The sequence below is a fragment of the Hemibagrus wyckioides genome, linkage group LG11, assembly GCF_019097595.1.
Source record: "Hemibagrus wyckioides isolate EC202008001 linkage group LG11, SWU_Hwy_1.0, whole genome shotgun sequence".
Taxonomy (NCBI): domain Eukaryota; kingdom Metazoa; phylum Chordata; class Actinopteri; order Siluriformes; family Bagridae; genus Hemibagrus; species Hemibagrus wyckioides.
Genome location: NC_080720.1, coordinates 17,086,023 through 17,099,808, shown reverse-complemented (window position 1 = coordinate 17,099,808; position 13,786 = coordinate 17,086,023). Strand labels below are relative to the sequence as shown.

The following is a 13,786-nucleotide window of genomic DNA, read 5'->3' as shown; positions in this document are numbered from 1 at the left end:
GTAACACCTATAATATTTTTTATAAACAAAAACTCTATAGAGACAGTGGAATTATTAGGGAGAAGGGAGTTTTTTAGGGAGTTTTTGGAGGGGTGTGATTTCTAAGTGGTGTGGAGATTGCGGAAAAAGAAATGATTATACCCTCTGAATAATCATTTCTTTTTCCGCAATCTCCACACCACTTAGAAATCACACCCCTCCAGAGCTGACCTTGGACCTACCAGTACTATCACCATGTATTTTCAGGTAGGCACAGTCCACATTGATTTTGGCATTTGGGCACTTGACTGCTAGACCAAAGGACACTCAGGCAGTTTAAATACAGCACAATCAGTTAGGGGGCATCTGGGTGAATGATAAATACACAGAACAAAAGTTAATAATGCTTAATATGGCTGTAGTCCTGAAAGGCAACAACCTCCAATATCACTCACTAATTCATTGCCTGATACGTTCATTTTCACGGTACATTTTCTGGTGTGTCCTTTCATATTCTGGTGTACTCTGACCACAGACATAACAAACCTTTCTACAAGTCTAAAGAATCTTTTTGAATCTTGCCCCTCTAACAACACAATCCTTAAGTTCCCTTCAAGTAACTTCTACTTTTCTACCCTAATTGAAGCTTTAGAAAACCTTTACTGTTTGATTGAACAGATGAGAAGGTGAGAGAACTGAACTACAGACCTATGTGCTACTGCATTAGTCATTTTAGGTAGAGATGAATTTCCACTTGTGGCACCTTTATTGGGCATTCAACCAACATTGTGTGTGATGCTGGAAAGTCAAATTGCAAATAGACCAACCTGTGAATGAAACCAAAAAAGTCATAAAATGAATAATTTAAAACAAATAATTAATTAATAAATAAATAAAATTAAATAAAATTAAATAAAACACAAATGGCATATTGATTAATAATATTGACATGCAAGTCATTCAGGGTGGATTTCAGTCCTGGATGTTTTTTAGGTCATACCTTTGAAAGATAAAAATGATTATTAATGTAGTGACAACTATATTGATGCATGATCCTAAAAATCCAAACAAATAAAATAAATAAATAAATAAATAAATAAATACGTGGAGAGTTGCTTAGTCAAATAGTTTTGTATAATTATAAATTATGTAATTATGAATATTTCAAATTATTATTTTTTTCTCCTTACAGGTTTCCTACATAACATTGTACAGGCAATTGCTGTAGGGAGAGTGTGATAGATATTACTGCAGGACATGTGACAAAATCCTGCAGGTACATCCTTAACGCAACCTGAATGAGACTCTCTCTGTATCATCTAAAAGTTCTACACGACATTTTTACAATCCCTTGACAATGGATTAAAATCCTACAGGACTTTTTTCCCTTTATTGACTGATGTTAAGCCGCACCACTCTTTACGCAACCAGCCAATAAGAGCACATACATAGACCATCTTTTTAATTATTATAATTATAATTTATGTTAACACTTACTTCCTTTTCGGAAGCAAACAAGCACAAATAAATAAATTATAAAGTTATTTAACATCTATAAATGTTCGTTATCAAATATCAACGGATATAACGTCAAGGGTTTCTAAGGAAACGTCTAAAAATTCTGATCTAACAATTTCTTTATCTTAAAAAAATGCAGTTTAACACGCTCTCTCTGTTGGTCTTAGATGATATAAATATTTAATAATCATAAATGCGTCAAACAGCGCATACACTTTTCTGTAATTTCTGGTCTGTGTTATGATTTGTCTTCGTTTTTTATCTGGTCATGTCATTGCTCCACTCCGACGAGCCCTTGGCTTGTTCCGTCCTGTGATGCAGTAACTGTCATGCAGCTGACTCGGAATCGAAACAGAAGCACCTGGTTAGCGGAGCAATGCCTTCACTCAGAGAAGTTTATGAAGATGGCTTGGATTTCATCGAGTTCTTGGGGGAAAGAAAATCCAAAACGGACAAAAACGAGCTTCGAAACATTTACAACTTAGAGTTCAAAAGGTTATACTGCATACAGCATTCTGTTTATTCTGCAGGCTTGTTTGTAATAGATAGGTTTAAAAGTGTATAGGGTATAATTGTAATTTCTAAACCTAAAGTATAATGATACACATAGTTTGTGTTATATGTATAACAGAAGTACAGCAAATGTCATTATAGTTTTGTGTTTAGTGTTTGTGAAGCTCCTCTAGGCAACAGTATATGACTAATGCTGGTATGATTGTGACTTTATTATGTCGGTTTCGTGTGTTTGTTTTTAATAGGGAAGGAGGACCTAATTTTTCTAGGTTGGTCTATGCCTTGTGGTTTTTCAACCAAGCCAGTAAAAGGCAAGGAAAAGTTATCTTACATGCAAGACCTCAGGTAAGACCAGCTTTCTCTTCTCTCAGTCTCTCTTTCTCTCTCTCTCACTCACCCATATACACGCTACCTCTCCTGAATTGTCTTACATAGGTACGTCTGTACTACTGTGACCAGTGGAAGTCCAGGGCACACTCAAAGCCTACTGAAAGTGCGAGACCTGATAATGAAGACAGCACAGTTCCAGACTTTAGGCAAGGTGTCCCACACCCATCACCCAGCGTCAACCCCGTCCTCACGCCAAAGAGACGGCTGGCTCAGGAAATCCTTCAAAAACTCAAAACAAACAGGTAAAATTGGTTTCTGTATTCAGCAGCGATGAAGCTCTGCCAAGTTAGCTTTTCTAGCAGAATGTAATTACTTGAACAAAGAGTTAACCAGCAAAACCATAGATTTTGTACGGATGCTCAGTTAAGTGCCTTATAAACATTTCTGTCATCTCCATGTGCGAGTTTTAGACTTTTTTTTTTTTTTTTTCGATTTTGCAGACCACAGCTTATCTCTGACAAGAGAGGCATCGAGATTATATCTTCCCCTGGGAGCAGAAATGGAAAAGTTGTGCTCAATATTGATCTTCTAGATACAGTGTATGTGGTGAAGTTCCAAATCGTAAATAAGGGGCAGAAGTGCATTTACTTTACCTTCTACACAGCGCTGCACAGGATATGCTGCTTCACTTTAGACTGTGAGAGGAGAGTGAGCAGGGTTTCCCCTCTGCTCCTTTGTCCAGGTGAGAAAAGCAACTATGAATCATCTCATATTACAACTGCTACTGTATATATATTCAGAATGAAAATGGAATATCAAGCAATATGTTAACATGATATTTCATTTCCATTCTACATTACATAAGTAATAATACATGATGATGTGTACTATTAGAGGAAAATTATAATAACAGGGTGGTGTCATGTGTTTCATTCCACAGTCATTTGCCAGCACTTTGTTATATTTAATGTTGTTGAACTGCTGTAAAACAATTACGTTCCTGTTATAATTTTAAACCGCTGTTCATTATACATCTTCTCATCTCTTGGTAATCTTAGCAAGGTAATAAGCCAAACAATGTAGGAAGGTCCTCCCAAAAGAACAATATGTGATTTTGCAGATAACATGCCAATCCATGTTATCTACAAACCACAAAGCTCTCTCTCTTGTGATTACTTTCCAGTGGTTGAAAATTAAAGAAACAGTTTTACCCCTGAATGTTCAGACTCTCGAGACCCTTTCCAAAAATGCTAAAATTAACATCTATAAAAAAATGTATTAGAACAAGCACTTTAATTTAAGCCTGATATTTGCCTTGCAGCTGAAAAATCAATGAACCCCTAGCCAATCAGAAATGAGAATTTCACAGTGCTGTGGTATAAACACACATTAATAATGCATGGTTTAGTTGTTCGAATACAGTAGCGGAATCTAGGGATGAACTCATCCAATACTGACTATTCGTATTAGGGTTTATCCTGAATGAGGGATCGGTCTTGGATTTGGCTTATGTTCCGACATGCATTTTATGCGTAGAAAGCAGATCTTGATTGAGAAAATATTTTTTTAAAATAAATGTTTAGAATACAACATGACTTTTCTTAAAGCTATTGCTTGTGATGAATTTACTATTGATTGAAATAGAAAGAACAATGTTGGTCAGCAGAGGAATTATTGAATTTCCTTGGGTATTAGGTAATTTTCTTTTTGCTTAATGTGGCAACAGAAGGTCAAAGAGTGCTTCAGAGAGTTTGCTTGCATAGTATGTTCACTATCAAATATTGGCTAATGCTCTGTGCTCAAATGTAAATATTGTTATAATAACAAATAAGGAATTGGTGCAAGGTAAAAAAAAAAAAGTATAAATATATTTTTTAAACTTAAAATCTGTTAATGTCTGCCAGGTGAGAGCTGTGCAGTTGAGGTGAAGTACCAAGCTCGCCACTATGGCTACTTCCCAGCCACTATGTACTTTGAGTTCTGTCGCGAGTCCGAGTCCTCAGACCCTCCCAAACCTTTCTGCATTGTGCGGGAAATCGAGGCAGTGGTTCACACTCAGGTGGGCACTGACCTGGGCCCAACGAGTCCATATAGAGCCAAAAAGAAAGGGCAGAAACGCCCTAAGGACAGAGTGGTGGAGGAGGGTGTGCCTCCTGAGAGGTAAGCTTATTGGAATGTTGACTACATCTTCACAGAACATAGGGAAAATAAAGTGTGGATTACAAACACTAGTTCAACTAGTGGAAAGTACAGTTCCTTCGCCAAGTAATAAGTGTTCTTTTTTACCACTATTTAATGACATGATTTTATTTTTGGTAGGTTATATTTTAAAAGGCAGAATCTACTTTCTATTCTGACACGCCCTATATGAAATGTCACACCACTCAAAGCCTTTCGCAATACTAAAACTCACCACAATAGCCTTTAGATAATTTGTGTGCAACATGCATTATATGTAATGGATTTACCTGGATTAAGTGCAATTATTCTTTCATTTTTTCCATTCTCTGCAGCCGCGTGACACATGCTTTGAAACAGAATGTGAAACTATCAGACTACAGGTATTCAGCTTACCTGAAGAACTTGGTCCAGCACTGGGGCAATGATACTGAGAAACTTTCCCCTACAGCCAGGCAGCAGCTTCTCAGAGTGAGGTGAGCTGCCAATCAGAAATTTTTATCACCCGGGTCTGTCTACTTAGCAATTGATGATCCAAATATTCAGGCCAACTCTGAAATGAAACATAGTATAATCAGTATAATCTCTCTTAAAAGCATTGTAAGCTGCATTTAGGGAAAGTCACACAAAACTTTTGCAGGCTTATATCTTCTTTATTGTAGGTGTAAATGAACATAATTCTAATTTTAGAGTGTGCTTTGTCCTACTTGTAGTACAAGATGAATGCGGATCATTATAAACTAAAACTGAAGGAATAATCATCAATGTTCCATGGACTTTCATAATGTCTTAAAGCTAATAGACACATGTTCATGTCCATAGAAGTGTACATTTTGAATATTTTTTTTGACGTATTACCATTGCTTATTGTGTTCCTGTTCTCAGAGGTGTGTTGGAGTCACCCCTGTCTATAAAGCAGTACGCCGAACGTTTTCATCTTGTTCTACACCTAGAGGAGATTCAAATGGAAGAGGATATAACGAAATATGATATGTATGGCCAGACCATGAAACAGGACAAAACTCACAAAAACCTGCTTGTACTGCATGTGAGTGCCAACTTTTTCATGTAAACAGATAAAAAGTATTTCAGACTACTCTTAGTATAACCAGATTTCATGTAGTAGTTTCTGAGTGAACCTAAAAACTTAATTTGTAACCCTTAGAATATAGGTTAGTGGGTTTTTAAAAAATAGTTATTTATACATTCATTTTATCTAGTGCCAAGGTTATTTAACACTGTTTGCTGTTTGCTTGTGTTTTTTTTTGTCTCTTTGTCTCAGGTACCTGGAGTGGCAGAGAACAGGCCATCTGTGCTAAGAGGAGATAGCTTGAATGTGTATTTGTCTGAAAATAAGACACAACCTATCACCATGTATAAAGGCTATGTTCATCGTGTAGAGCTGGAAAGTGTAAAGCTGGGCTTTTCTAAAAAGTAGGAAAGTTAGCAATCCCTGAGAATTTTATTATACCATGGATTTGTGTGCTATAGTTAGAACCATTTTTTGTTCTTTTTTTTAAAGCCTTGTACAGAAGTTCATTGCCAATATGAAGTTCAATGTGGAGTTCAGCTTCAATCGTTTCCCAATTAAACTCCAACATCGAGCTGTGCAGCTGGCTGATAAACACAAGCTGGGAGACGTGCTGTTTCCCACTCACAATGGAGTCAAGCAGGCAGAATTGCCAAAGCTAAGGTCACTCAGATACAGTCTTTTACACCATTATCGTTAACACCATGTAATAATAAAAATTTTATTTGTTGAATACAATGCAAATTATCATGATCTCCTATTTTATACAGGATGTACAACCGAGATCTGGAGACCAACCCTGAGCAGAAGGCGGCTGTGCAGCACATATTGTCTGGCCAGTATAAACCAGCCCCCTACCTGGTCTTTGGCCCACCTGGCACAGGAAAAACTGTTACTCTGGTGGAGGCCATAAAACAGGTCAATCATTACATATTTCCTAATTGCTGACTATTCATCATTAAGAATCAGAAATTAGATTGCACCATGTACTGGACCTTTGAACTAAATTCATTGTGTAAATTTGCTGAATTTTGGCTATGTATCAGTCTAGCCATTCATCAAGTATAATATCACATGGATCCAATAGGTGCTGTGAAATATATGAAGACTGGTGATTGAAAAAGTCTGATGGAATTTGATAGTACTCAGAGTAAAAGGACAGTCATAATGAAGTGTTTCACTGTTCAAAACTAATGGTGTGCTTTCATGTCTGTGTGTTTTAGGTGAATAAATCTGGTGCTGGTGTCCATGTTCTGGCCTGCGCTCCTTCTAATAGTGCATGCGATTTGCTGTGTGAGAGGTTGCTGGGATTCGTGGATGGCCATCGTCTGTTTCGTCTCTATGCCACCAGCAGAGACCCCCGTGCTGTTCCTCCGAAACTACTGGTATGCATTTGTGCTACATAATCGATCCTGTAAAATGGTTTGTTTTGAAATTTAAAGTTCATAATTTATCTCTGGTTTATTTATCTGTTTACAGAAACACAGTAACTGGGTTGAAAGACAGGACGCATTCGTTTTGCCTTCTGAAGACAGTCTGATGGACTACACTGTCATTGTGGTCACGCTCATCACTGCTGGAAGGTAAAAGCTTCTCTGTCCTAAAAGTATTTTAGTATAACCAGATTTTATAGAAGTTGCTAAGTGATGCTAGAGACTTAATTTCTTTATGTCTATGAAGAATTTACACATATGAATGTGACACAAAATATTCAAGAAGATGTTTTGCTGATCGTCTTACCTCTAAGAATGACCTTCATTCAGCATAATGCATAATAGTGTTCCTGAGACACTGCTGTACTGTGTTCAGGCTTGTGTCTGGGGGCATCCCAATGGGTCACTTCACACACATCTTCATAGATGAGGCAGGACAAGCTGTGGAACCTGAATGTGTTGTCGGAATTGCAGGTAAGTCAGTCTGATATAAGTGTGTTTGAAAGTGTAAGATGATTTCTCATTCTCATAATTTTTCTTCAGGTCTTCTTCATCCCGAAAAGGGCCAACTGGTTTTGGCTGGAGACCCTAAGCAGCTTGGCCCTATCCTTAGATCTCCACTGGCACAACAACACGGACTGGGTAACTCATACTGTTGTATGACTAAATAATTAGACACGTGAAGTAAGGCTCTGCACTCAGCAGCATAATGACGTAGGGTTAACCCTAACCCCTAACCCTAACCCTAACCCTAACCCAAAATTTGCAGAGTTAAACATATATATTTTTTTCTGGAATATACATTGGCGTGAAACAGGGCTTTCACTGTTGGAGAGACTGATGACCCAAAACTCCCTCTATCAGAAGATCCAAGATGACCACCAGGGTTATAACAATCACTTTGTCACCAAGTTACTACGTAACTATAGGTGCCCTTTTAATTCCCCCTTTGACTTTGTTTCCATGGTTATTTAAACTTAAACTGAAACTAATTAATTTTCATATGACTAATATTTTTTTGCAGGTCTCATCCTGCCATTCTAAAAATCCCTAATGAACTTTTCTATGAAAATGAGCTGCAAGTATTTGCAAATCAGATGGAGCGAGAGGCCTTTTGCCAGTGGGAGCACCTTCCGAAACAGGTATTTCAATCTAATGTTTTGTTGCTGTTCCTATGAGATATTTTAGCACCTCTTGGCTATTTACAAGGTAATGTTATGAGTACTCAAGTGGAGGATGTAGTTTGTTATGGTTACTCTGTGCTGAGTGTTCAATTTGGCAACGTTGTATTGTTGACCAGGGTTTCCCAGTGATATTCCATGGGGTGATGGGAAAGGATGAGAGAGAAGCAAACAGTCCATCCTTTTTCAATGTGAGTGAAATAGAGGTCCTCATCAGTTACCTCAAAAAGCTCCAGACAAGTCAGGGGAAGAAGGGTCTGCCCAAACTCAGTGCCAATGATATTGGCATCATTGCTCCCTACAGGAAGCAAGTAAGAACACTTATTATTTTAGGAAATTTAGTTTCTATGTTGATGGATTTTCGATTCACTAAAATGAAAATACATTTTCTCAGGTGGAGAAAATGCAGAAAGCTCTCAAAACAGTAAGAGAACTACATCAGTGGAAAGACATTAAGGTTTGTCAGCTTTTCCCTTGGAACTTGCCCATATTTGGTGACATGAAAATGGTTTTCGTAAACATTAGTTATTTCTATGTTGCTTATTATGTGAGAAAATTTACACCTAAATATTACAAAAAATATATATTCGATATGTTGTATTTGCTTAGACCTTTTTGTGTAAACATGGTGAGGTTTACTGTGAAGTCAGTGAGGCATGCTGTGTGTATTTGGTGCTATAGGTGGGCTCAGTGGAGGAGTTCCAGGGGCAGGAGAAAATGGTGATCATGGTGTCTGCTGTCAGAAGCAGCAACAGCTATGTTAAGATGGACCAAGACTTTAACATTGGATTCCTCACAAATGAGAAGGTATACCCATGTCTGTCCTGTTGGTGGGGCTCATTCAATAAAAAAATGTATTACTTTTAGGACAGTATTAGATCAGTACTCGTTAATTCTGGGGAAACAGTACTATAGTAGCGGTCTGAAAGCCGTACTTTTTCTGTATTCTTTTCCTTTATAAAGATGAAATAGTTGGATGGGTATATGTAGCACTTAGAGGAGTATTTACTTCAGTGTCTGAACCCTTACTCGTCTTCCACAGAGGTTTAATGTAGCCATGACCAGAGCCAAAGCCTTGCTGATTGTGGTAGGAAACCCTGTCATCCTGAGCAAGAATCCCACTTGGCAGAGGTAGGACACCATGTTAAAAATCTTAAACTTGTAGGACACATTTAGAAATTCCAAATTAGTTCATTATTTTTCTATCTCAAAATGTTATAGAATTATTCAGTAGTTCACTCAGTGTGCTGAGACTAGTGAATACCAACCATCAAGCTTTTTATAAGTATTCACTTGCTTTAGCTTTTCCACATTTTGTAGTATTTCAAACTGGATGTGGTTCTTTTGTGAACAATTCATTGCATGAAAACCCAAGTAATCCCATTTCAGTTTTGTAGCACTACAAAATGTGGAAAATTACAAAATGTGTGAATACTTATGCAAGCCACTGCAGGTGCAGTTTGTAGATATATTATTATGGTGCTGCACAATTTGTTATACACACTACATACCAGTAACCAGCCAACTAATGTGGTCAGTGGTGGTTCTTATGGCGATCCCTTTCCAATAATGCATGGTTTGGCCTGACAATTTACATAGCAACAGTGTGGGCTGTAGTTAATAATAATATGTATACAAAGTGCCCCTGTTGGGTATATCTGAAAAAGTGAACACTGAGTCTCTAGAGGTATTGATGACCAGACAGAACTCTGTGTGCTTGTTAGGTTTCTTCAGTACTGTGAGCAAGAGCAGGGCTACACTGGATTTGACTACAGGGATTTTGAGGGGGAGGATGATGTCGTGACTCGGCTGGCATCTTTAAAAATCCACACCTCCGCTGATGGTATGTATCTTGCTCAGAAATATTTCCATTGTTTTGCTTTCTGTATTTTTTTTAATAACTGATAGTTATTAAGAAATAATGAAGTCAAAATTCATTATAATAATTTTGGAAGCTTTCAGGTTGTGCATAGTGCTCATTATCACAGATTTCTTGAGTCTCATTATGTGATGTATAGCAAATCCCTTGTGAAGTCTACACATATATTTTGTCATATACTGACATCTAAAATGAAAGAAATTTGGGAATGTTCAAAACCACAGTTTTGTCACTGTTTTAACATGACTGAAGTCCAGAATGTACAAACTAATGGAAGTATGATAAACTAATAATAACTTTTTATCTATTTAATCAGTGTGTAGTAATACAGTGAATATAAAAGTCTATACACTCCTGTTAGAATGGCAAATCTTTATGAAACCAAGATAAATCATGTCAGATCTTGTTCACCTTTAATGTGTTAAAGCAACCAACAAAATACAAATAAAAACAAGAGAAAGAAAAGAAACTCTTACAATAAATATTACATTGTTAAAGCACATTTTGCTTGTAATACAGCTTTTTAATGCAGGTCCTTCTTTTTGGGTAAGAGTCTACCAACATAGCATACCTTGACTGGGTAATTTTATTCAACTTTTCTTTTCAAAAATGCTGTGAAATTGTGAGTAGAGCTTGTGCAGAACCCTATTCAAGTAATTCCACAGTTTTTCAATAGGATTTAGATCTGGGCTCTGGTTGGGCTATTCTAAAAAAAATTGATCTTCCTCTGAAGCCATTTCATTGTGTATTTGGATTTGGGTCATTTTCATGCTGGAAGGTAAATATTATTCTTCATCTTCAACTGTCTAACAGAGACTTGCCGGTTTTGTGCAAATATAGATTGGTATTTAGAGCTATACGTAATTCCCTCTATCTTGACTAGAGCTCCAGTACCAGCGGGATAGAAGCAGCCCTATACCATGATGTTGCTTCCATCACCATGGGTATAGTGTTATACCACCATGGGTTTAGGAGACCAGGTGTCTTGTTTTTGTGCCAATCATATCTTTTAGAATTGTCTCTGAAAAGATCTACCTTGGTCTTATTAGATCATAACATATTTTACCACATTTTTTTGTGAGAAAGATCTTCTGTCTCATTGATGTAACCTACATGAAAGATTATGGCCACATGCAGTTCTGACCAGAATTTTCCAGATATTCCTGCTGTAGGACTCAGCCTCCCTGATAAGTTTTCACAGTGTTCCAAGTTACATCTAATGTTTTGGAATTTTTTGTACCCCTGTTCTAATTGATAACTTTCCACATTGAGATCCTGTTCATGCTTTGTGGACCATGACTTCATCAATTTGCTGAAACCAAGGAGATGTAGAAGTCGTCTCTACAGCAATATCATTATTTGGGGTTAATCAGAATCACTATATTGATGAAAGATGTATGATAACCATGTCTGAACATGTGATTTATTGAGTAAAATTCCCAATTATAAAAATGGTGTGTACACTTGTGTACTATTTCTAGTTTTTCATCTGAATTTTTTTTGGTTACTGTATCTCATTCATGATGGAATATGATCTGACATGATTTATCTTGGTTACTTTATTTATATCACAAAACCATGCATTTTTTGTGGTGTGTACACATATATGTAGGGCGAAGTTAGTATGAAGACTATAGAAGTTTCCTTCATCAGAAAGCAGGTATTAAGTCTGAAGTGTCCATTCCACAAAGCTAGGACTGTTACTTCTAAAACAGGAACAAATGTTTATTATTTTGTCAGTTAGCCTGAATGTAGCTCAGAATTAAACCTCACACCCACAGTGCAATAAATCATAACCACTAGACCACTGTATTATTTATTAAGCAGATCCACCAGATTCTTTCTCAATCTCTATATATGGCTCCTGAACATGACAGTGACATGTTCAGGAGCCTGAAACAAAAAATGTGATCATGACAAAGTTTTCCACATATTCCCAGATCTCCTCACGGACATTTTATAGAAAATGCAGTGGCGGGCCATGAATTTCACACCTAGGCCTTCACTGGTGTCCTTCCTGAATTAATCCACCTCTATGCCATCATTATGACGCCACGGCAATAGATACTAATCAACCATTAAATAGCAAAGTAAAAAAGAAATTAGGCTACAGTATTTCACACCTCACAAGGAATAGTCAATTTTATTACAGTCCACCTTGAAAATGCATTTGTAAGGATGTCTGCGACCAAATCGATTTCTTCTCCTCTGTCAGCCACTGTGAGTTAAAATATATATATATATTATTTAGTTTGTGCGGTTCGCTGCCTCTGACTACTCTAATTATCCAAAGGGTGGGAAATTGCTGACGTAATCGTATGCCTGCTACATGGCCCCAGTGATGCCAACTCAAAATCTGATTGGTTAAAGTAACAATTTCATTGCCACTTATTTTAAGCTACCGGCGCCTGCACTATTGATTCTGAAGGCCTTAAGGCAGATTTCTTTTCCCTGGAAACACATGATGTCAGCCACTGGCTGAAATATGATTGGATAAATACTCATCATAAATATACACTACTAGAAGCAGCGCAACCAAGCTATGAAATGTAGAGAATAAACTTTTGGGAATAATTTAATACACATTCATGGAAAAATATATTAAATATATTAAAATGCAAGTCAGTGATTCAGATCACTGTTGTTTAGGCCAGCATAGAAGGCCTTGCTGGCTCTGACGGCCCACCACTGAGAAAATGACATTTCATTTTCATGTACAATTCAGGTATCATGCTAAAAAAAAAAAAGACCTGTGGATGTTAAGATTTACACATTTATATTTGCAGATCATTAAAACTGTATGTGATTCTATTTAGATATAGAAGAGAGTGCAGTGCAACAGCATGTGCATCCAGAGTGGAGGAGTGAACAGTAAAAATTTCTACAGATCAACAGTCAGCCATGTGGTCAATGAGAAACTGAACGCCGGCCGTTGCAGCACCTTCCACAACTGCCGTGACAATAAATTGAGGAGAGAAACTTTCAATTGTTTTATAACAGTACTACTGGAAACATTTCTTCATGCTTTTATGTGAAATACTTTCACATTATTTTCCTATTAGATTACACCTTTCCTATTTCAACTAAGATACCATGAATTTAAAATAGTCACAGATCACGTTCCAAGTTTAAACAGTAAATTGAACAAGCACTTAGTAAAATCATTTCTATGCTTCTTGCTTCCTGAACAATATCTTTATATGGCTCTAGCCTGTTAACTGTTCTTTTTTGGTCAATGTTAGCTTGAATTTTTTTTAGCCGAGAGCAGTTTGTTTGTCTAGTTGAAAGAATATGTGAGCTGCTATGTTTTAATCTGTTAATTAAAGAGACTACTTACATTTTCGAGGAAAAAAAACAATGATCCAGAATGGGGGAAATTTATTTTAATGAAATTTTTGACTGTTCTGTTCATACATCATATTCTTACTGGAGTTGGGTGATAAATGCAATAAAACACTTTTATATAAAACATTTCTACATTCAATGCTTCTTTCACACTGCTGTCTAAGATCCTGAAAAGGCAACACACTATACAGAATCAGCTCACTCCAAAAACTGTTCATTGACATGGCTTTGCTTCATTCAAATATTTTATACTGTAATACTACTGTTCCTTACTAAGACATATTAGTGTTTGCACATATGTAGTTTCGAACTGATTCCATATTCCAGACCTTCAGATAGAAAGGAAGATACTTTAACATTTTAACTCTCATGCAGCTTTAAACAAAGGATCAAACACACA

The 13,786-nt window shown here is 36.8% G+C and overlaps 1 protein-coding gene across 1 annotated transcript; it reads left to right on the top strand.

The window, feature by feature from the left end:
- The first annotated feature begins 1,826 nt into the window (after positions 1-1,826).
- mov10a (Mov10 RISC complex RNA helicase a) lies at positions 1,827-13,267 on the top strand. Its single transcript, XM_058402355.1, has 22 exons — positions 1,827-1,992; positions 2,256-2,355; positions 2,446-2,642; positions 2,841-3,082; positions 4,245-4,500; positions 4,854-4,994; positions 5,404-5,566; positions 5,801-5,952; positions 6,041-6,211; positions 6,319-6,466; positions 6,772-6,933; positions 7,028-7,131; positions 7,358-7,455; positions 7,525-7,623; positions 7,799-7,910; positions 8,006-8,123; positions 8,282-8,473; positions 8,557-8,619; positions 8,844-8,969; positions 9,205-9,293; positions 9,887-10,005; positions 12,858-13,267. Exons 1-22 carry the CDS (start codon positions 1,874-1,876, stop codon positions 12,914-12,916), a joined length of 3,030 nt encoding a protein of 1,009 aa, XP_058258338.1. The 5' UTR covers positions 1,827-1,873; the 3' UTR covers positions 12,917-13,267.
- The last annotated feature ends 519 nt before the right edge of the window (positions 13,268-13,786 follow it).

Bases quoted from the DNA above. Each gene is read 5' to 3' on its own strand.
- mov10a (XM_058402355.1), top strand. From the start codon at position 1,874: ATGCCTTCACTCAGAGAAGTTTATGAAGATGGCTTGGATTTCATCGAG. The intron at 3,083-4,244 runs GTGAGAAAAGCA...AATGTCTGCCAG, and splicing joins CCCTCTGCTCCTTTGTCCAG to GTGAGAGCTGTGCAGTTGAG. The intron at 4,995-5,403 runs GTGAGCTGCCAA...TCCTGTTCTCAG, and splicing joins CAGCAGCTTCTCAGAGTGAG to AGGTGTGTTGGAGTCACCCC.